The 23316-nt window shown below is 39.7% G+C and overlaps 2 protein-coding genes across 2 annotated transcripts in view; both read left to right on the forward strand.

Annotated features, from left to right (window-relative positions):
* The first annotated feature begins 286 nt into the window (after nt 1–286).
* Nucleotides 287–7713, forward strand: LOC115057830 (C-C chemokine receptor type 3-like). Its single transcript, XM_029525050.1, has 2 exons — nt 287–510; nt 5148–7713. The coding sequence occupies exon 2, from the start codon at nt 5162–5164 to the stop codon at nt 6242–6244; it is 1083 nt and encodes a 360-aa protein (XP_029380910.1). The 5' UTR covers nt 287–510; nt 5148–5161; the 3' UTR covers nt 6245–7713.
* Nucleotides 7714–13398: 5685 nt separating this feature from the next.
* The window catches only part of cntnap2b (contactin associated protein 2b), a 47133-nt gene continuing 37215 nt past the window's right edge, over nt 13399–23316 (forward strand). Inside the window, exon 1 of the mRNA XM_029524435.1 lies at nt 13399–13482. Within this exon, the coding sequence (XP_029380295.1) occupies nt 13401–13482 (82 nt within the window). The 5' untranslated portion in view covers nt 13399–13400. The remainder of the gene's footprint in view (nt 13483–23316) is intronic.

Consider the following 23316-nt stretch of genomic DNA (forward strand, 5'->3'; position numbering starts at 1 on the left):
GTCCTTGAGGGGGCATATTTGCCAATCTCCTAACTAAATCTTCCCATACAGTACTGGAGGGAAGTGCAGGTAGCAGACACTAACCAAAAATATGGCATCTCTCTAGTTTCAGGAGAGAACTGAAAATACCAAGAGCTGGTAAAGAGGAAGGTTCAAGGAAACTTTCAGATGAGATTCCATTATTTTTATTTTATTGTAGAAATTTCAAATATATATATATATATATATATATATATATATGTGTGTGTATATGTATTACTGTTTTATTTTATTATTTTATAGATTAGATTATTATATATATAAAATTTCAAAATTTCAAACGCCTGTAATTGGTTTCACATGGAGGAGTAGCAGCTGATATAAGATGATTGCCACAAATATACCCTATTCACCACGAAAGACTTATGAGCTTTAGGACAACCCCTTCATCAGAGACTTAATCAGCTACAGTGAAGACTCACCCAGTGCACTGTTGAACTCCTTCTACTGCACATCCAATAGCTTCACCTGGTAAGTTAGCTCAACCTTTAGAACAATAACATTCAACTGCATTAGTTTGATTGTTTTACATATGTATACAGTATATTGCTGATTAATTATTTTTTGCAATTGTGGTGTTTAGAAATGCATGGTGAAGTTGATTGTCCATTTAATTGCGTCATTAGATCAGAAAATAATATAGTGGTTAAAGAAAATTTTAGGTTCATACAAAATCCTGAAATGACTCATGTGGACGTGGACATCTCAGATCAGTTCTCTTCAATCACCAAAGTTGAATTTTGTGTTGTATTTAAAACTAAATGCATGATTGTAGGTACTAGCATGACAAACTGCACACCTACTGTTCATTATTATTATTATTATTATTATTATTTTACAGGCATTTTTACAGTCTTTGTGACAATTTATAATGTAAAATAGATAAACATTTCACATCGCATCGCCAAATCGTGTTAGTTGGTCGATTAGAGAAAGTGTGAAGTCGATCATAATAATGATCAAGAAAAAAACAAATGAGAATTAAAGTCCCAATAGGTAACGTTGCACAGTATACATAAAAATATAACACAAATATGCTGTCAACATTTGGACTGCATTCATTTTTTAATAGAAAATGATGGTGCAAAAAGGCAGGGGCAGGAAATTTGCCTTGGTACTTTCACAGTGACCCATCGCCGATGAATTGAGGAAAGTGAGTGAAGACTGACTCTTTGTCAGAGCATGTGAAATATTCAGGTTAATCTAACTCTACTCCATTTACTCTGCAAATCAACAAGTAATTCACTGATAGCCATCACAAACTAAACCCCATCCTATATACATTACCTCTAATAATTACTACGATAGAACACACTATTTCAAACAAGTTCACAAGAAGAAAAAGTGCAAAAGATTTCAGCAGATGTGAAAGGAGACATGATTTACATAGCTCTACCCTAAACTAAAGCCACAAACTGCAAATAAACACTTCCTGCTTCCCGTAACGACAGGGCACAGACTAAAGTTGCTTGTGCCAGGATTTAAAACTGTGAAACACTACAGGAATACTTTCAGTAGGATCACACTGATTTACAACTGTAGTAAAGGATCTGTTTTGCACCACCATCTGCAAACTTTTGATAGTAAAAACTGTTGCAAAAATGAAAGACAAATGTTTTACAGGCATCTTTCACTAAAACATATTGTTCTATAAGCAAAAGAACTAAGCTCAAATGTTTGTCGTATGGTGGATGTAAACAGAAGCAGAAACAGAAAGACAGACAAGCTGCAAGGATGGTTAGCAAGTTAATGGTGATAACATCAAGGTCGCAGAGCTGCCAGAGCACTGGACTATTTTCCTCACCTTTCTCCAAGTGAGGAAAATAGAATAATTGCAGTATGTATAATGTAAAAGAAATTCAATTAAAAGAAATGCATTTACATCATATACATTTTTTTATCTCTCAAAGTTCCAATCATCAAGTCTATATCATGCAAGAGAGACAATAAAAACATATTTTTTGCATTGATTTTGACTTGATTGAGTCATAATGTCTGCACATGATTGTGTGTATTAGACTGACTAATATATAAACTTGCTACTGTGGGAGCACACCTTTGAATGAGGTGTCACTTAACTGTGGCGAACATTCATGGTTCACATGTTGTCAAACAAAGAAAAAAAGTGGTGAAACTATGGAAAAATTATCAAAATGATTCCCAATCCACTAACATGAGGGGGCAGGGTTTATTAGCCAAACGGGTCAATCAAGATTTTTACTTTCAGTTCCAGTAAAGTCAGGGTTTTCTAATAGGCAACAAGCCTTTTGAAGCCTGAAGTAATTTGGTCAATGCTCTCCTGGTACTTGAAAAGCAGAAGAAATCATATTTGGAGGAGAAGGTGTAACTGAGGAGTGACATGTGACTTGCTCAGTGTCACACAGAAGCCACACCCTAATCCATCCCCTAATTTATGGTATATTTTCCTCTAAAATGGACCATCATTAAAAGCAAAAAAATAACTACCTTAAAGGAAACTTGAAGCTAGAGACTATGTAGATCTAAGAAGGCCCATTTTCAAAACGACTTCAATACAATCTGAAGGAATTATGGAAGTATGAAGTAGTTTGGCACCGGCTTCTCTTCACATCCCAAGTGACGTCTTCCATTTTTATTTACATCATATGATCCACATGTGAAAATATCTAACTTTAGCACAGAAATAAATTTGTTTAGGGTTAGGTAAAATACTTTCAGTCTGTATGGCTAATTCCCTTTTTCATGAAAACTGAATTGTTGTCTTATTCACCTGTTTAATAATAACCCTAACAATTCACACCAAACAAAAATGCACAAATCCCTAATTCCCCACATGCCTCGCCTCTTCGCCCATTTTTCAAGTCAGATGCTTCCAAATGAGACAGTCAAGCTGCTTACACTACACAAACCAGATGAAAGTGAAGTCACAAGTGGAGACAAACAAAAGCAGTTCTTGACTTGCGGCTACGTTTGTTGTTGTATGAAGGGCAGGTTGCTCATTGCTGGGTTTGTTCCTTCGTTTGAATACTCATTGAGAAACAGCAGCAGGTGAAGTAGATATGTGTGATGAATACCTCATGCACTGAGCTAGGGTAGCAGTCTCGGTAAAAATAGACTTGACATCCAGCAAAGAGGAAAAGTAGAGTGAAACACTCAGGGAAAGAAGGACTATAAAAGTTAGCAAGCTATGAAGTGATCTTGGTTTTATTATTGTGGGAAGTTTCATAGATACTTTGGCTGAGGTGTTTGCGGTCTTTGCTGTGATGCTCTTACAATACTCGTTGATAGTGAGTCATTTCTTGGAACAAGTATTGCACAGCAGTTGAGAGAGTCAGGACTTTTTCCTGCTGCTGAACTAAGCAGTTTCTTCCCTGTACTGAGGAACTAACAAATGTAAAAGGATGACCAAAGAAATATGAATGTTCTGCTATCAGGCAGTTATTTCGTAACATTACGCGACACATTTCATATCTAAAACAGCAACTATCAGGGTTTAATCTTTAATATATAGACAAGATTTGTCTATATTTGCCTGTTTGTTACAGGCAGTGTTGAATGTTAGCATTATCATATGTGAGTAACTCAAAAGGAGAACACTGCGTCAAACTGTGTGCCAATTCAGAGGCCACAGCCTTCAGGCTACACAAGCAGCCAATTGCACCACAGCTGTGTGGGTCTGTCAGTACATTCATTCATTCATCTATCACAAGATTCAATAACATGGCAGCTAGCAAAACTGACATGGGCGGGCATAGTGGCCAGCACTGGTGCCCCAAAATAAAAAGGTTGTGGGTTCAGTTCCCGGGCTTGGGGCCTTTGCATGTTCTCCCCATGCCTGCATGGGTTTCCTCCAGGTACTCCAGTTTCCTCCCACTGTCCAAAGACATGAATGTTTAGGTTCACTGGTGACTCTGAATTGTCCATAGGTCTGAGTCAGAGTCTGAGTGGTTGTTTGTCTCTGTATATTGGCCCTGTGGTGGACTGGCGACCTGTCCAGGGTGTACCCCACCCTCAACCAATATGAGCTAGAATTGGCTCCAGTACCCCCACGACCCGGAAAGGGACAAGCAGTTGAAGATGAATGTAAATGTTCAAATGTTATAATCAAAGCTGCAAGCAGTGATAAATGAACTTGTGCATCCCGTAAATATCATGTAAGCCTGGTTCTGCCCGAGGTTTCCGCCTCTTAAAGGAAGGTTTTCCTTGCTGCTGTTTCCAAGTGCTTGCTCATCGGGGGATCTGTTGGGTAAATAAAAGTAAAATAGTAAATTCTGGGGCGATGGGAAAATTGGCACTTTAAGGACATCTTGTTATGAGTGTCCCTTATGGGGCACGACTAGAGAGCACAAATCATAGGTCATGATGTAGTAAAGGATATGGAGAGCACACCCTGTAAATATCCCCCACAGATCAAAGCCCATCATCTGGGGCCTGTTTGGGATCGGTGTGCTATCCATTTTCAGGGTAGAATACGATATTTTGGCCCCGTAAACGGTGAAAATGTGGCCAAAAAACTCCATTCATTTCCTATGAGAGACGGCGAAAATACAAACAAACAAATACAGACACACACACAGACAAATAAACAAACGGACACAGGCACACAAAAACGCACATTAAGAGACACAAACAGAAACAATGCTGACACACAAACACATCAGATAGACAGCACTTGTCAGTTTTTACAATAGTGTCACAGGGTGTATGTGTGACAAGGATGAAAATGAAAGGACTTAGGTTTGGTCAAAGAAATTTTGCCTCTTATCCAATGGGCTTCATCAATTCCCAACGCCTAGGCCCATTTTATTCTAAAATGGTTTTAACATAAGGCTGCAACATGACAAAAAAAATTTAGAAAAATTGAAGGGGTTCGAATATAGTACTATTTAAGTTCTAACAGGAACATTAACGAAAGGCCCAAACAAAACAAAGCATCAGTGCAAAAAGTGAGAGATGAGAAATTGCTTTTTGGTTACTTCTCGGTAACTAGCAACCAAACAGACAGGAACATTTGGCCAAGCTTTTAGATATCCTTCAGGTCAGGGCTTTGTTTAGAGCTGAAGTCCAGTTTGTTCTTTCAATTAGCAACCAGTCAACTAACCTGGGTTTGTAATATCTCTGTGACACAGGACAAACTGCAGCTATGAACTACGCAGATGATGATGATGATGTTGGATACGACCTCCTGCTGAAATTCTTAAATGAAAACAGCTCAACTGTACCAAGCTATGTGGTCAGTGAGACCGTCATGATGTGCACCAAGCAGAATGCGAACAAGTTTGGGGGGGAAATAATCCCAGGATTCTACTTTGTCAACTTCCTCCTTAGTTACCTCGGTAACGGGCTTGTCTTGTTCATCATCAACAAATATGAAAAGCTCAACACAGTGACAAATATCTTCCTTCTGAATCTGGTCATCTCTAACATCCTCTTCGCCAGCAGCCTCCCCTTCTTGGCAGTTTATCATCTGGATCAATGGATTTTTGGCATAGCTATGTGCAAGATAGTCAGCAGTGCTTACTTCATCGGCTACTATAGCTCCATCCTCTTCCTCACTCTAATGACTTTTGACCGCTACCTCGCAGTGGTGCATGTAGTGACAGCTGCCAAGAAGAGGAAGAATGCATATGCTAGGATCTCATCATTGATAGTGTGGTGCATCAGCATCCTGTCCAGTGTGAAAGAGCTGGTTCTTCGAAATGTATGGAAGAGTCCGGTGAATGGGCTGGTGTGTGAGGAGAACGGATACCCTGACTACATCATGAAGCGTTGGGATCTGGTCTCTAAATACCAGCAATTCCTGTTTTTCTTCTCCATCCCTCTATTCATGGTAATGTACTGCTACGTCAGCATCACTATCCGCATCATGTCCACCCGAATGAAGGAGAAATGCCGCACCATCAAACTCATATTTGTCATCATCTTCATCTTCTTTGCCTGCTGGACACCCTATAACATCGTTAACCTCCTTCAAGCAATACAGACCTCCCGTGATGATAATAGCACATGCTCAGACTCTTTGGATAAAGCCATGTATTTGACCCGGAACATAGCCTACCTGTACTGCTGCATCAGTCCTATGTTCTACACATTTCTGGGGAAGAAGTTCCAGAGCCACTTCAAACGGCTGGTGGCAAAGAAGATTCCTGGACTGAGGAGACACATAAGTCTGAGTAGCCAGAGTACTAGGACGACATCACAGAGGACACCATACTCTGATTACTAGACAGTACACACACAGACACACACACACACACACACACACATTCACACGCACAATGTACAATCATTATATGCAATGCAAATTTACCATTTCACACACACCGATTACCAGATAATCTGCTCACACACACGTACGATCATTACATGTAGCGCAAATTTACTATATTTACTATACTATACATATACACAAGATACACACATATACTGCAGTTTAATTTACAGCAAACTGTTTTTTAAATTCAACCAATGTCAGTTATTATGACTTGTTAGATAATCAATGATAAAGCTACTCTTTGTTTATCATAAATATCAAAAACATAAGCTTTGGCATACTGGTTTGAAGACTGATTAAGTGAAATCATATAATGCTTAGATAAATTTTTCATCTGCTTTAATTGGCACTCAGATTTTTTGCATTCACATGAAGCCTTTATTTTCTTTTAATTGTTACATGATGAAGGCTTGTTGTGTGTTCCATACTATACTATACATATACACAAGATACACACATATACTGCAGTTTAATTTACAGCAAACTGTTTTTTAAATTCAACCAATGTCAGTTATTATGACTTGTTAGATAATCAATGATAAAGCTACTCTTTGTTTATCATAAATATCAAAAACATAAGCTTTGGCATGCTGGTTTGAAGACTGATTAAGTGAAATCATATAATGCTTAGATAAATTTTTCATCTGCTTTAATTGGCACTCAGATTTTTTGCATTCACATGAAGCCTTTATTTTTTTTTTATTTTTACATGATGAAGGCTTGTTGTGTGTTCTTGTGGCAACTGTACAGCTATGTGATTCTGTGATTCTGTGATTCTGCTGTTGATCATATGTGGATATGTGGATGGTTTTATTTGATTCCTTCTTTTGGTTCCTTCAATGTTAGTTGTTAAAGTATGACTCATTGACCAACAAGTTGTTTTTATTAATATCGAAGTTTAATCCCATGGAAAGAGCAAAAACACATACGTACGTGGTCTGCATGACTAGTCTCTGCAATCCAGAGCAGAAGTCAAAGTTCCTCCTCTAACAGTTGTTCAGTCAAATAATAAACCCATGTTAAGCCTTTTTAGTTTTTTCATGCTTTTACTTCAGTGAAGTAAAACACATTGAATCTGCAGTATATTTGTCTTTTAAGTGTAGCGGAGTAAAAGCAATGGGTTTACAAAACAAAATTATAGCCAAGGAGGGCACAGACAGTTACATTTAAAATACACAATATTCAAGTAACTGTACTTTGTTAGTGTCCATCCCTGGATTCTGTTAAATGCACCTTCTATTGAGGAACTTTACTCCATGTTTCTCTCTTCTGCTTGATGATTTGATGGATCTTTGTCAACCCTTTTCTAATTCTGTTGATTCTGTATGTATACAATTGCAGAGATGCATTCATGTTTTGAAATAAAATGTATCTTGATCTTCTAATGACTATGACCGTTCCTCTATGACATCCTTCCTTTTGACTGTCTGAGCTTTTGCCATTTGTGTGTTGGAGAAATAGTTACATTGTTTCCCTTTTCTGACTGAACATCTGGATCAATTTCCTGTTGACTAAGCACAATTCACCAGTGAATTAGTGCAGTAATTCTGGAGAGAAGAGATGAGATACGAACACAGTTAAATATATTGAGTCAAACAAACAGCATTGCTGTAATAAAAAGTAATAACTTAATGGCTATTTCATTTGAGGTAACGCTTTAAACTTTAAAATGATCCTATTGCACCTCTATTAAATCATGGATCCCTTATTTAAAAAAGTCACTATGAAAACATAAACAGATAATGAATATTTTTTTTACTTATGACTATTCACCAACACTGAGCATGTAGAAACCAGGATAAAACAGGAAGCAAACTGTTTACTCTGCAGTTCAGTAGTTACAGAAGATGTAGCATTTGAGAAGGTATCTTAATGTGGTGGAACATAATTTTTTGCCTTATTTTTTGTAGAGATTCTGTTTTGCAGTCACCCTCAATCTATTTAATTGTACTCAGCAGTTCCCCTCCTGATTGTCAGATTGTTTTGTCCTACTTAGATTTACCTGAACTCTGATGTTTGCGCAAGCATATTCTTTGTGAAGCACTTCCCTTGACTTTGTTTCTGTGCTCTGCCTTAGGACTCTGTTCTGGGTGTGGGGTAGCTAAACTGCTGCTTGTATCTGTGGGCCTGAACCCTGCCTGCCCGCCTCATTAGTTTGGACTCATAGTTTATGGGATACTCTCTGTTTGTATAGTTTCTTTTTGCACTTGGTTTTCCTCCTGCCTGAGTGATTTTCTGTAGATTGTGCATTTTTTGTAAATATATTATTTTACTGTCTTACAGCCTCCACGAGTTTGTCCTCTTTAGTTTTGGCTTTTGAGTTAAATTACTTCATGATTTACTTAACTGTAAACACTTCACCAAACAACAACTGACAACAACCTCATACTGTGATTCATCCTCCATATTGTTTCATGACTGGTAGCCCAGACTGAAAAGACCCTATCAGAGATTGCATCATGGCTATGGTTGGGAATATCTCAGTTTCTGTCCAGACTGCAACATAGAACTGGGGACTTCAAAATAAAACATCCAGTTGTGTTTCTGAAATTTTCTGTTTATGGGGCTGAAAACTAAGGAGTCATGTAGACAGAGGAGGAAACATAGAATGAGTTTCAGGCTAAAATCTAGAAGAGGGGAGAAGTTTAAGGTGAAACTTAGGGAGAAGAGAAACTATAATGTTCATTATGAAATAACCAAGATCATGTTCTCATATTTGCCAAAACTCCTCCACAGACAGTTTTTATAGGCAGGGAAGCTCTGGGTTTAAAACCTGGGCCATGGTTATTTCCAGGTGTTTCCATGTTCTCACTGTGCATGTGCAAGTCTCTATATGTCAGCCCTGCGATAGATTGGCGACCTTTCCAAAGTGGACCCTGCCCACGCTCAAAGTCAGCTAAGATTAGGTCCAAGCTCCCCTGCAAGAATAAATGGACAGTGCATGGATCTGTAAGATCTCTGCTATCCTCAGTACAGCGAGCAGTAGGGTCTCCATCTGGACAAAACAGTCACAAAAACAAACTGAGTAACTTTAGCCCAAAAGTCAGATATTTGACTGCATATCTGAGAAAACAGGAAACACAGCAAAACTCTTCCACCCACCTAAGACCAAGGAAGTCTCTACTCAACTCTCTGTCTTCAGGCTGACACTCAAACATATTGTAACGAGCTGCAGATAAATAGCACTTTTATCTTACAGTTGATGGGGATCCACTTAAATATCACAAGTAGCACAACGTTTGTTATGTGTGTCTCTATGTTTGCCCAAATGTTATAGATCTAAAATCCATGTTCCTCAATATTTGACCTTTTCACTAAATTCTTATAGCTTACTTTTTACACATATACTACACACATAATTTGAATATCCACAACAAGGGGATGGCTTTGTGGATGTCAGGCCAACATGAAAATATACAATATACTGTGAGGGTGTCAGGGAGTGGACACCCTCACTGGACATCTTTAATCAGACGGAGGCCATACACGGAACGTCAGGCAGATACAGGCAACCAAAACAGGCAGGGAGCAGGCAGGAAAATCCACATCAAAAGTGAAGGCTAGTACACTGAGGAACAAAGACAACCTGGCAGGGGAGGTTTAGTGGGGGACGGTTTAAATACCCAGGGATACAGGGCACAGGTGAAACAAATCAGGTGATTAGCTGAGGCAGGAAACAGAACGAAGACTTTCAAAATAAAAATACTGATTCTGATAAATACTGCCATTACCTTTTTAGGGATGAGATGTATGAGAACTATGACACCTCGGTAAGATAAACGTTATATAGAGTGAGGACAGAATGAGTGTATACAATGTTCAGAGGAAACAGGTTTTTTTAGTAGCATTTCCAGTGAAATGAGACAAGGAGATGGGGGTGATAAACTTGTGATGTGAAGCACGGACTGGGAGGGTGACTGCTGGAGATGTGGTAGCTGGCAAGGCATGACAGGAGGGGCACATATCTTGAGTTTTATTTATTGATGAAGTATAGAGAGTGAGGGTTTTATTATTGTGTCTATTTTTATTTACTTATTATCCCCTCTCTCTTCATATTTTCTGATTTTGAGAGATGTGATTTTATTTTTTAGTTCCTGTTAATATTCGTGCAGCAGTGTTCTGAATCAACTGAAGGCTTTTCAGAGATTTGTTTGGACATCCTTTAATTAATTACAGTAGTCTTGTTTAGACCAGGCAGCATAGTGGTAGTGGTTAGCGCTGTTGCCCCACAATAAGGTCACAGGTTCAGTTCCAGAAGTCAGGGTGGCATCAGTGCCCAGAGCCTGGCAGAAGGCTTTCCAGACTTGCAGACCTTACAACTGCAGACTTCTATCTGAAACAATGTCTTGGGAAATGCGGTGGAGCCTGAAAATTAGGTTTGTGAGGTCTGCAGTCTCAAGGGTAGAGGGGAGTTTGGGGAGAGCAACAAAATGTACTGCTTTGGAGAACCTGTCAATGATAGTTAAAATGGTGTTATTACCTTCAGGCACCAGGAGCCCTGTTACAAAGTCCACATTGATGTGGAGCCAGGGACGTGAGGGCGTAGACAGAGGGCGCAGTAGACCTGAGGAGGGCTGGAGCCAAGACTTGCTGCTGGTGCAGACCATGTAGGCAGCAATGAAGGCTCAAGTATTGGCAGCAATGGTGGGCCACCAGAAACGTTGTTGGATGAAGTCCAGTGTGTGGAGGGCACCAGGGTGACAGGCAAGTTTGGAGGAATGTCCCCTCTGGAGGACCTGGGATCGGACAGAATCAGGGACAAACAGATGGTTAGGTGGGCCATTACCTGGGCCGGGTTGATCTCATTTTCTTGTTGAGCATGTCTGACCAAGGCCTCAATTCACCAGGAGATGGCCCTCCAGACACAGGACAGAGGGAGGTTGGTCTCAGGTTTCAACATCAGGCTTTTCTTGGTCCATCTGGCAAGACAGAACATCCTGCTTGGTGTTATGGGAACCTTGGCAATAGGTGAGTGTGAAATTGATCCAACCCACGAAGAGGGCCCACTCAGCCTGCCATGAATTGAGGCATTTAGCAGCTTGGAGGTGCTTCAGATTGTTGTGGTTGGTCCATACAATGAAAGGTTGAGAGGTCCAGGTGTTGCCAAGTGATGGCGGCATTAACTAGCATGCATCTTAGAGATGGAGGAGACTGTATGGCGCACCTGAGATCCTCCATTCCCCAATGAGTCTAGGCTTTTTGCAAGTAGGGCCAGGATGCCAGGAAATTCCGGGCTGACCACAGTAGAGGCAGAGACCTTCATTCAGGGTTTGGCCAGAGACAGACGAGAACGTTCCAACTGCTTCGGGTCCTCCAAAGGAACAGAGGGGCGATGGAGGGTCCCTGGGTGGACAAAGTGAGTTGAAATGAATCCAAGCTTGCTGGGTCCATAATGGTCAGATTGTTCTGTTGAGGATTACACCAGGACCCTAGTGCAGACAGTCTTGAAGATGTGTAGTAGGTAGAACAGTTTATGATAAAGAATAGAGACTACGATGAGTAATGAATGGGGCAGCACAAGATGTAGATGCGTCTGGCTCAAAACAACAGAGAGGGTGCGCGTCTGAGGCAGCATGCAATCTGAGCAGCGATCACATGTGCAGAAACAATCTGGCACTGAATGACTGGAGAGCCGAGGTATAAGTAGGCAGCACTGATGAGGTGATTGGTGGCAGGTGAGTCCATTAGAACAGGTGAGCTGAATGTAGGCCATGCCTCCAACACAGAGACACAGGTGGAGTAGGGAGGGGACACAGGCAGATTCATGGGAGCCATGACAGGAAGCATATATAGGGTGAAAAGGATTGGTCCAAAGACAGAACCCTGTGGAACTCCATGATTAACTAAAATTCACAAGGAAGTGTCATTGTTAACATGAACAAAGTGATAGTGTCTGATAAATATAAATAATTTAAACCAGTTTAGTGCAGCTCCTTTGATCCCAATTTCATGTCTCAGCCTTTGTAAGAGAATATTATGGTTAATAGTGTCAAAAGCAACACTAAGATCTAACAGGACAAGTATGGAGGCCAAATCTGTTGTCTGAAGCCATTAGAATGTCATTGGCTGTTTCTGTGCTATGATTAACTCTAAAACCTGACTGATCCTCTTCAAGCAAGCCATTCCTATGCAGATGTTCACATAATTGGCTTGGAACAGATCCAGAATATGCATGTTAATTAGAAGAAAAACATCTTTAAATAGCCTGGTAGGCCTCATGTCTAAATGACAAATTGATGGTTAAGATTATGTGACTATAGAAACTAGTTCAGAGACATTTAATAGTGAAAAAGATTCCAAATACAGTTGATTGAGAAGCTGCTGCATTTGATACTGTACTACTGCCAATTGTGGGTAACAGCTGTTGAATTCTGGCTCTGATTGTTATGCTTTTATTAGTAAAAAAAAAAGCCCATTAAGTCACCTGCTAAGAACTAATGGAATCAAGGTTCCTATGACTCTGTCAGCCTGGCTACAGCACTGAAGAGAAACCTAGGATTGTCCTAGTCGAAAACTTACTTTGTGTTACATTGATCCCCCTTCCTGCTATGCTTCAACTACCTGCTGATGTATTTTGGCTCTTGTTTATCTTTTATTTTGAGTTTTTGATAGAAAGACATCATGTTCCATTCTCGTTTGGACATCCCAACAAAGCATTTTCAGTTATGTGTTTTCTCTAATGCTCCCCCCGAGACATCGTGCAGATCTTCACCCCCTCTCCGTCCGCTTTCATCTCAAGGAGCTCTGCATTGTTCGGCCTTCATATTGGACCGTACCAAGTGCGACAGGAAGTGGGGGTGTATTGATTAGTCCGGAGGCTTCGTGGTCGGGCAGTCTGTCTGACCATCATGCACCTGGAGCCTGACGTCCGGCCCGCACCGCTGCCGTGTTCTGTCCCAAAGGTTGTGGTGGAACCCCGCTGGAGTGCCGCTGGGTAGGCTGGCAGGACAGCAGGACTCGGCAAGCGGACAGCCATTGCTTTTTGGTCTCGCTGCTAATAAAGAAAGCCGCGTCGCGGGGAACAACAGACAGCCCAGCGAAGGAAGCCCCGCCTGGAGAGCCGCCTGGACCCGCTCACCGTCTGGGATCGTGTGGATTTTGTAGGAAGATGTCTTATGTGACTGCGCTGTCGATGCTGTCAGTTCTGTGTAGCAGCATCAGCACCTCCAGCGCTGCAGCATCAGCATCCCGTAAGTAGGCTAACACACACACACACACACACACACACACACACACACACACACACACACACACACACACAGAGACAGAGAGAGAGAGAGAGAGAGAGAGAGAGAGAGGCACACACACACACAGCGCCTGGGCCACCGTGGTTAATTTTGTTGCTTGCTCTGTTTGCAGTCTGGGATGTGGACAATAGTCAAGACTCATGAAGCCAGAACACCAGCACAACAGCAGGGCTGGGAATCATCAAACACACACACACACACACACACACAGCCATCGATAGGAAGAAAGCATGACCCTTAATGGAGTCAGTATCCAGAGACCACAACCGTGTCAGAAAACATGAATTCTACCATAATTATAATGGTCAGCTATCCAACACCATAGTTGCATATGTTTTCTCATGTACTTGTGATGTGATCACGTTGTGTGATCTGATGTTATCACACAACGTGAGAAAACTGTGGTAGCAAGTATCCTACCTTATGTACTGTACTGCAATTTTCTTATGTGATACAAGATCATAAGTTCCTGAGAGGTCTTTGGTGCCAATGATGTGTGATTTCTGAGTGTGTTACAGGGATGGGAATTACCTGAGGCTCCGCTATTTAATATAATATAATATTATCATGATACTTGTCTCACGATACTACATATTGAGATGTTAAATCTATTGTCACATGATGCAATATACTGCATTTCATTATATTTTTTGACTACAAACTATGACCCCAAAAGAAAACCTTGATAGCATCTCTTCTACATTAACTGTGGATTAGAGGCAAATATACTGTGCCACAACAGGTAATTTCAGGTCAACAACCCAAAAAAAGTTGCAGGCCTTTCAGAAACTGGGGAATTATATAATAAATCACTTTAAATTGAAATCAGATAAAATGCGTGCCTTAAAATCAATAAAATGTGCTACTCTTTGCTGCTAGCCTAGACTTGGGACTAAATAAATCCAAAGACAGTACGGCAGTGAAGAAATATCAGCATTGTTGCTCGGTAAGAGGAGCTGATCAACATGTTTTGAGGTCAGATGTCAATGTTTCCAGTTGTTCCAGCGAAGACACTAGTACCAGCTTGGTTTTTCAGCAGCACTGATCTCAATTTGCTGTCCTCGGTTAACACTAGCTCAGGATAATGGTGTATGAGGTGAGCCCTTAAGTTTGCAGAATGTTATTTTCATATGACACTCCTTGCAGATCCCTGCTGACCTTACCAGAAAGAAGACTGGAGCATTTCATTTTATTATCCTAGTACCAAAAACTGCCTTGTTAGTATAGTGGTGAGTGTACCTACTTGGTATGTAGGAGACCAGGGTTTGATTCCCCAACAAGGCCAACAAGTCTACTTGTCTCTTGTGCTGGCCCTAAGCCTGGATAAATGGCAAGGTAGTGGCAGCAAAGGCTTCCAGCGTACTGTATAACTGTAGCCAAATAAATCATGTAAGTCACAGGAAGCTGACTTGCTCTGGCAACCCCAAACAGGGAAAAAAGCCAAAAGATGATGAAAGGGAAAAAAATTGTACCAAAAACAAACATTTTCATTTGACATTCATGGAATAAAAGTTTGATACTTTGCGTGAACTTTATTGATACAATATAGAGTCTAGATTAACCTAAAAATGCATGTCTTTGGATTGTGGGTGGAAATATCTGGATATCTGGATGAAACGCATGCAAACTACACATAGAAGGGCCCCAGCCCTGGGAACTTCATGGCAGAAATGCAGGACAACCGTTGCAAATACATTGAAATAACAGACCTAATGAGACAAGGTATCATTTTGTGCATTAATGGCAGCGGGAATGAAGGAATTTTTAAAGATGTTACGGCTAGCTTTTGGTACTGTCTACCAGAGGGAACTAGTTCGATCTCCCTGCTGAATGGATGAGAGGGGTCGTTTGCAATTTTGACAGCTTTTTTCCAAATTACTTCAACGTAGATACAACTCAATTGTTTCTGTCTCTTCCCAGTGATTTTTAGGGCAAGGTTCGCTATTTGCTGCAGCTTTGTTTTTTCTTTTACATTCAGACTGCCATACCACATTGCCATGTTAAAGGTCAATATTCTCTCTATCAGGTTCTTATAGACTGTTTCCATGATATGCTTGCTCACTCCAAAGGAGTTGAGCTTGCGTAGTAGGTGGAGGTGTTGATTACAGATTTAAAAAGTCTGGTCAGTATTTTCATTGAAATTAAGTTTATTGTCAATATATGTGCCTAAATATTTGAAATTGTCTACTACCTCCACTATTTGTCCACTAATTGTAATGGACTGCACAGGTTCCTTGAAAGACAAGTTCTTTTCTTTTAGTCACATTGATCCCTAAGGAGCTTTTATCACACCAGTCCTGGAGAGAAGATACATGTACTCTGTATGCTTCATCCCCCGCTGTGTCCCCCTTCCTCAGTAAGGCAACCAGGGCCATATCATCTGCATACTTAAACAAATGAAACATATCCTGGTCTAACTGGAATTCATTTGTGTATAAGGAGAAAAGTAAGGGGAATAAGGGGAATATCCCTTGCGGAGCGCCAGTGTTAAGCACAGTGATGTCGGACAAAGTATCATCAACACGGACCTGTTGAGAACGGTCAGAGAGGAAATCTCGGACAAGAAGGATAACACCTCCATTTACCCCTATGCCAACGAGTCTCTGCAGAAGGGTGTGTATCTGCATGTTGTTGAAAGCAGAGGTAAAATCAATAAAAAGGACCCTGGCAAAGTGGGAGGGGACTTGGAGATGCTTTGACACGCTGATAGTTGCATCATCAGTTCCCCTCTGACTTTTATAAGCAAATTGTAGATGATCTAAGCTGTTAGAAACCATCGCTGTAATTTGTTTGCTTATAACTCTTTCAAAGCATTTTCCCAAAATGGAAGTAAGAGTAATGTGCCTGAAGTCTTTTAATTCAGTGGCTCCAGGCGTCTTGGGGAGAGGCACAATACAAGACATTTTCCATAAAGTGGGCATTGTTACAGAGTCAAGCAAATACTGAAATAGCTTCAACACAATACCTTTAAGTTCATGAACATTTTCCTTCAGAACTCTACCTCTAAGGCCATCTGGCCCCGGGGCCGAGTTTGGCTTAATACAGGACAAGCTAGCTATAATTTCATGTTCACTTAGTGAAATAGGTGCATACACTGGAATGGACTTACACACACTATCATGCTCAGCACTGAAGTCATTCTTATCAAATGCTTATCAAAGTCATTCTTATCAATAAAGTTTAATAGTGGGACTATTATATCATTTGTTAATTAGTAGGCCTTCTCCTGCATATTACTGAGACAGGGAAACTAGTTTGATTTTATCCTGACAGGTGCCGCCCTAGGTTAATGCTTCTGTTATTTGTCAATAGGGGAGTTTCCCCCAGAATATATATTAAGGAGCTTTCAATGTCTGTTACAAACATTTCATGTTTGAAGTCTTGCTATAGGACATCTTCAAAGGATGAGAAAACTGAATTTCAGAAAATGCTCAGAAAGTGCAAAAACATTTTCCCTCTCTAGATTTTGTCTGTAACCCACTGCATGAGCTTCAAACTTTAGATTATGTTCATCCAACACGTATCACACAGCACCTTTAGCAGGAATGGAGTCAGAACAGTCTCATAATGAATGAACTCTTGCTGGGCTTTTCACAAATGCACATGCTTTGTTTCGTAGTTGTATTTCACTGCTTTGTAATCGTATTTCCGTGAATTTATTCTACAGATGTGCCTCCCTATTAAATTTGTGGAGCCCGAAATACGACTATGAAACAAGGCATGTGCATTTGTGAAAAGCCCCACAAGAGTTCATTCATTATGAGATGATATTCAGCTCCATAAACAGGTGCTTTGACTTACTCTTCTCATGAGACCTTTACTCTAGCCTTTATGGTTATGGCTATCCTGATCTGCTGTTATCTGAGGAAATCACCACTTCAGTTCTCAGTTATACTTGGAGATCTTTAAATTGACAACAGTCCCCACTTCATAAAATCAGAGGCACATTTTCTTTTGTATGCCCCTCTCCTCATATCACTGTGACTCAGAACAGCACAGTCTGTTTGCTACCTCTCACACCTTTTATCCTGCTATGGACTGCGGGTGGAATAGTGAAATCACCTCTGGTCTTTTTCCCTTAATCCGATAACTGGTGACAGTATATTTTTTAAGTTTCCACCTATAAATAGTTCAGGTTCTTCAGTAGTGCCCTGGAATGTGATTAGGTTTGTGCTCAGATTTAATTTACTATTTAATGCCATTACAGCTATGTTCAGATTCTTTTTTGTTTTGTTTTGTTTAGTTCATTCTAGAACTCAACTGTTGTTTCTCTTTATTCGTTTCATGAACAATATAGTGGCACAGATGGCTTTTGTTCTAAGACAATCAGCATTTCTCACTGGGTGTCTTCACAGACCAGCTGGTTCGTTTTTTATATACAGTAGGTAGCTTTGCTGCAACAAAGCTCTTTTTTTATCCATATGAGGAAATAGAATTTTCTCAGTTTAAATTGATGCAGCTGGGACAGCTTGTGCTGCAGGAAATTAAAGTTAGCCTAGCAACAGCTTCAAAGCATGGCTTCTTGGACAAGCGTCAAACAAACCTACCATTGAAGCAAATTCTTTTGCCTTTCATATTTATTTGGAGCCACCACAGCTGATTTGGCCACATTTTTACTCCGTATGTCCTTCCTATCGCAACCCTCCCGATTTATCCGGGCTTGGGATTGGCATAAGCCGACCACTTGTGTTGTGGCTCAGGTTTGAACTTTGGGCCTCTGCATGCAAAGCACGCACTCTTCTACTGACCTATGACCCCAGGTGTTCTATGTAAATATGAACAATAATATTTTTTTACCCATAAAGAACCGTGAAAAAAGCATGAAGTTTTAAACTTAAAATAAAAACATGACCATACATTTTATTCCTGCAAGTACATCACATTTAAACCAACTTTGAAACTGAGGAAACCTCTCGAGTGGGTGAATTTTCCAAGCATCCTTACTTACAAGCCAGTGGTTGTTGCTCCATCTGATTCCAGCAACCTAATGTGTTGTCAGTTATAGTTGATTAACAATTTGTGTAAACTTATATAACACTGGAAACAAGCTGCAACTGATATGAGCTATCAGTAAGCTTTTGCTCTCATTTCATCTTTGTGTTAACTGCAAGACACAGGGCACAGTGAAGATATCATTCATTCATGACCTATATTCAGTTAACTGTCCTTGGCATGACCATTGGCAAGGACAGTCCTCTCATTTTGCTGCACAGAACATGTTGTTTAAAGAAGCTATTTGTAAGTTTTACTATTGTTAAACAGCTAAGTTAGCATTTACAGCTGTTTATATACAAGTGTTGGCGAGAGTTTCCACCATCTTTGAATTAACAAAAAAAAAAAAGTTTTTTTTTATCTTTTCTGCAGAGCAGCTACTTCTTGAGTACAGATGGGATGCTACTTTGATTCGGTATCAGCAAGTATTAAGACATAGGCTACCTGGTTAGCTTTTTTACTTCTGTAGAAGAATGGAAGTGGTAGAAAGAGAAGCAAAGCAAAGTATTTTCTTTCCATCTTTGGACACAGCTCTTTGACTCAAGTTTGATACTGAACTTACTATGTTCCTTTTCGACTGATTAACAAGCAGGTATCAATTCTGACATTAGCTAACACTAAAACTAATAGCACTACACCTCCGGTTTCCAACCATTATAATAGGAAACAAAGTACAGTTAGATATAATTCTATATAATTCTAAAAACTGATAATGATCTCCTAATTTCTCAAAACCACGGTTCTGTCTCTAGAAAAATAGACATTTCCACATGGTTGCCAGGTCGACTTGAAGAAGCTTCTTACGTTCAGATTAGAATTGTTCTATAAGTAGTGTTAAAATCAGGCTTGAAAGAAAAGTTGAAAGGGGCATCAGGGGACATTTGTAGAGCAGGCAGGATGTTACAGTTGTGTGTTACAGAAATGTTAGGGAACAATGAAAGAAACTGAACTTGGTATTAAATCCTCTTACACAGGATCCAGATGACACATCATCATAACTGAAACTCATCATTCAAACATTGAGCAATGCCATCTGCACTAAGACAACATAAAATTCAACATAAAATGTTGAACACCAAGTGGTTGACTGGAAAGTCAACCACTTGGTAAAGATTCTCTTTACACAGTTCAACGGATGCTGTCTGCTTGTGTCCAGTTACTAAACCAAACTCATCAAGGCAGTGACAAAGGAAGACACAGAGGACTGTAGAATTATTGTGATTTGCACAATTCAGCTCTGCACACCACCACCACCATGTATTTAGAATTAAAGGAACAACATTTGCATTATACATTTTTTTAACACATTTTGTAATCCGTACAGTGCATAAATAAAAAAGGAACAGTTCCATTGGCAGCCATACATGCCCACATCATTACCACCACCATGCTTCACTAATGAGGTGGCATTTGTTGGATCTTGAGCAGTTCCTTCCCTTCTCCATCATCTTCTCTTCCCATCATTATGGTATAAGTTTATCTTTGTCTCATCTGTTCAAACAATATTGTTCCAGAACTGCACAGGTTTTTTTTAGATGTTTTTCGGCCACTTCTATTCTGGCCTTCCCGTTTTTGAGACTCACCATCAGTGATGGGAATAACAGTTTTACTTTTTTCAGTAATGAGTAATATAATTGATTACTCTTCCCATCTTTATAACGCCATTACCATTATTGCCAAAAAATATGACGCGCATCAGACCAACTAGATCTCTGAGCTGAGAGTCAAAGACTGTTTTTATTGTTCTTTGGTTAGTGGGCATGAGACAATCGCATAAATGATGACGATTGGCTGAGGTAGAGTAAAATTTCATGGTCAGCCAATCAGAGATCGAGGTGGGTGACTATTGTTTTCAGAAATTTGAAAACATGCATAGTTGCAACGACTGACACAAGTGAGTCAGTCACCACGAAACAAGAATGGCGAGCCCAAATAATCCAAAAGTAGCCTTCTTTAAATGGAAGTTTCGCCATTACTTTTCCCTCCAAGAAAGTAAAGGAAGGAATGGAATTATGAAATACACATTATGCCCTGGGCAAAAGTCCCTCTCAACGTCAAGTAACTCAAACTTGAGAGGTGAGCTCCAAATTCTGACACATTTGAGCATTTAAAAATGTACTTGAAAGTTACTTTCTGCAGTAACTAGTTACTTTGATAATTTGTAACAGAGTAACTAGTTACTTTTTGAGAGAAGTAACTAGTAACTTTAACTAATTACTTTTTAAAAGTAACTTGCTCAACACTGCTCACCAAAGTTTACTCCTTGCGGTGTATTCATTCTGGAAAAATCTTCTCTTAATTGTTGACTTTGACATAGATACGCCTACTTACTGGAGAGTGTTATTGATCTGGCCAACTGTTCTTTCTTTTTATGAATGTGCCAATCAGTTGATTTGGCCACACCAAATGTTTTTGCTGCCTCTTGGATGAGTTTGTATAGTTTTTTTTTTTTTTTTTTTAGCTTAATGATGAGGGTTCACTGATAGTGACAGCTCTTCTGACTTCATATTGTGAGTTAACCCCATCACATCCCAAATGCAAGTACCACACTTAAAATGAAGGTACACTTCCATGGTTGTACTATGGACCTTCTTTACCAGAATTTGTTTCACTGAGTGTTTCTATCTGTTATATTTTCATTGGATCTCAGGAAAAAGCAAGTCAGAATAGAGAGACAGATCCTCACCAACCTGTTGTTTCTAGAGACACTTTAAATAATGTACTTGATAAATGTAAAATATTGGCCCCTAAAATATCACAGTTTCACTTGATTAATTGAAGTTGGCTGATTGAATGAGGTTATGTGTTCCTAATCAATGAGTAGCCAGCGTGATTTTCACTGTGGCTGTCAGTTGAGGAGCCCAATTGAAATATATATGGATATATGGACGTGGATATGCATGATCACAAAACATAAAGCAAAAAAAAAAAAAACAAAAAAAAACTTCATGAGACTTTAATAATAATATAAATGATAATAATCATACCTTTTTATAACACTTTCTCATAAACTAAAAGCATTTTGCCAGGATTCATTTGTGAAATCAACCATATGAAATGGTTTAGCTAAAGGCGAACTCTTTCATTATTTTTTCTGCCCAGAAAAAAAAAAAAACCCCAAAACAAATAAAAGCAGTGACACCATGTTAGTTTTCTGATTTCACAACAAGCTGGTCTGATTTATAAATCAGTGATTAAATCAGCTTCACTACATCCTGATCAGTGTGTCTGATACAGACAATCTGGATGACAGCTGTCCTCTCAGCTCCTCCAGAGCTGCTGCTGACAGGACATCTGCTTCAGAACAGGAATATAGCTGGATGGAAGCTGCTGCGCTTGAACAGATGGATACTTTGGTAGCTCTGCTGACATCTTTCTTTTCATATGGATTCACATTTAAAATTCTTTAACCCATCTTTTCCATGCGTATCAACATCTAATAATCCTGGTTGGAAAACGCAATCATGAGAATATTTTAATCCCACCTACACTGCTCCTTCTCTCAGCCAATAGCAAACAGCAGATCAGATTGAATCAGGACATGTTAGTAATGTCGGTGGTGAGTTGGAACTGTAAACAAACAGCAGACTCATATGCAATGAAGCTAAATAAATATCGCTTTAATAAAAAATAAGTGTTGTGTGCCCTCCTCAAATTGTTGTTATCCGGATCCTGGTGAACAGATCATCTTTTCTTCTCTGCTCAGCACATGCTGGGCCTTTTCTAATGCATATGAAGAAGCTTATTAGCATACCCTGCACCTGCCTCACACACACACAGGGCTCTAACCCCTCCCCCGTCCACAACTCCATCTTATACCAGTCATGTAGAGAACAAAGACCAAATGCATGTGCATTCACACACATACACACATGAACACAGATCAACTATATTCTTTAGTGACACCAGATTTAGCTGTTTTCCATAGCTAGATTACGCTTCTGCTCATTTTTAGACAAATGTCTCTGAGATGTAACAACACATTGAGTATACTGCTGCAGCTGTTCTTGTACATTTTTCCTTAAAAGGAAAATTTTGTGTTCAAATAGATGCAGAGGAAGTCTATGAAGAGTAGACATCTTTCTTGAAATATTTCTTCATAGATTTTTGTACAAAAATTTTAGTCTCTGTAGTTTCTAGTTTAAAATTTTCTGATAGATAGCCACAATTTAGAGGAAAATAGACCATTAAGCAGGGTATGCTTTGGGAGTGGCTACTGTGTGATTGACAGGCTGTACCACACAATCAGACTACAGACCAGGTCAGATCCATCGCTTGCTCCTCCTCAGCTCCACCTTCTATTTCAAATATAGTCTCTTCTAGTTTAAAGAAACTAATATGGCTGATGGATGGCTCACAAATTAGGTTGATATCAGTTCCAACACTCAGTAATGCAGTTTGTAATGCGTCTAGCACTACAAGATGTTGCGGCATGTAGAGTGAACTTGATGATAAATATGATGAAGCCTGTCCTGGGGCTGTGTGGTGGGTGAAAAGGTATTCATTTTGCTTCCAGACAGTGATAGGCAGCTCATCATTAGCTCAATATGTTTCTCAAAGGATTAGATCCAGTCAGGTCCATAAATATTTGGTCATCCACACAATTTTCTGCATTTTGGGTCTGGACACCACCACAATGGATTCAAATGAAACAATCAAGATGTCTGTTAAGTGCAGATTTTCAGCTTTGAGTGTATTCATTTATTCATCTACTCATCTTCTACGACTTATCCATCACCAGGTTACGGGGGATGCTGAGCCAATTCTAGCTCACATTGGGTGAGG

The sequence above is a fragment of the Echeneis naucrates genome, chromosome 17 (genome assembly GCF_900963305.1).
Source record: "Echeneis naucrates chromosome 17, fEcheNa1.1, whole genome shotgun sequence".
Lineage (NCBI taxonomy): Eukaryota > Metazoa > Chordata > Actinopteri > Carangiformes > Echeneidae > Echeneis > Echeneis naucrates.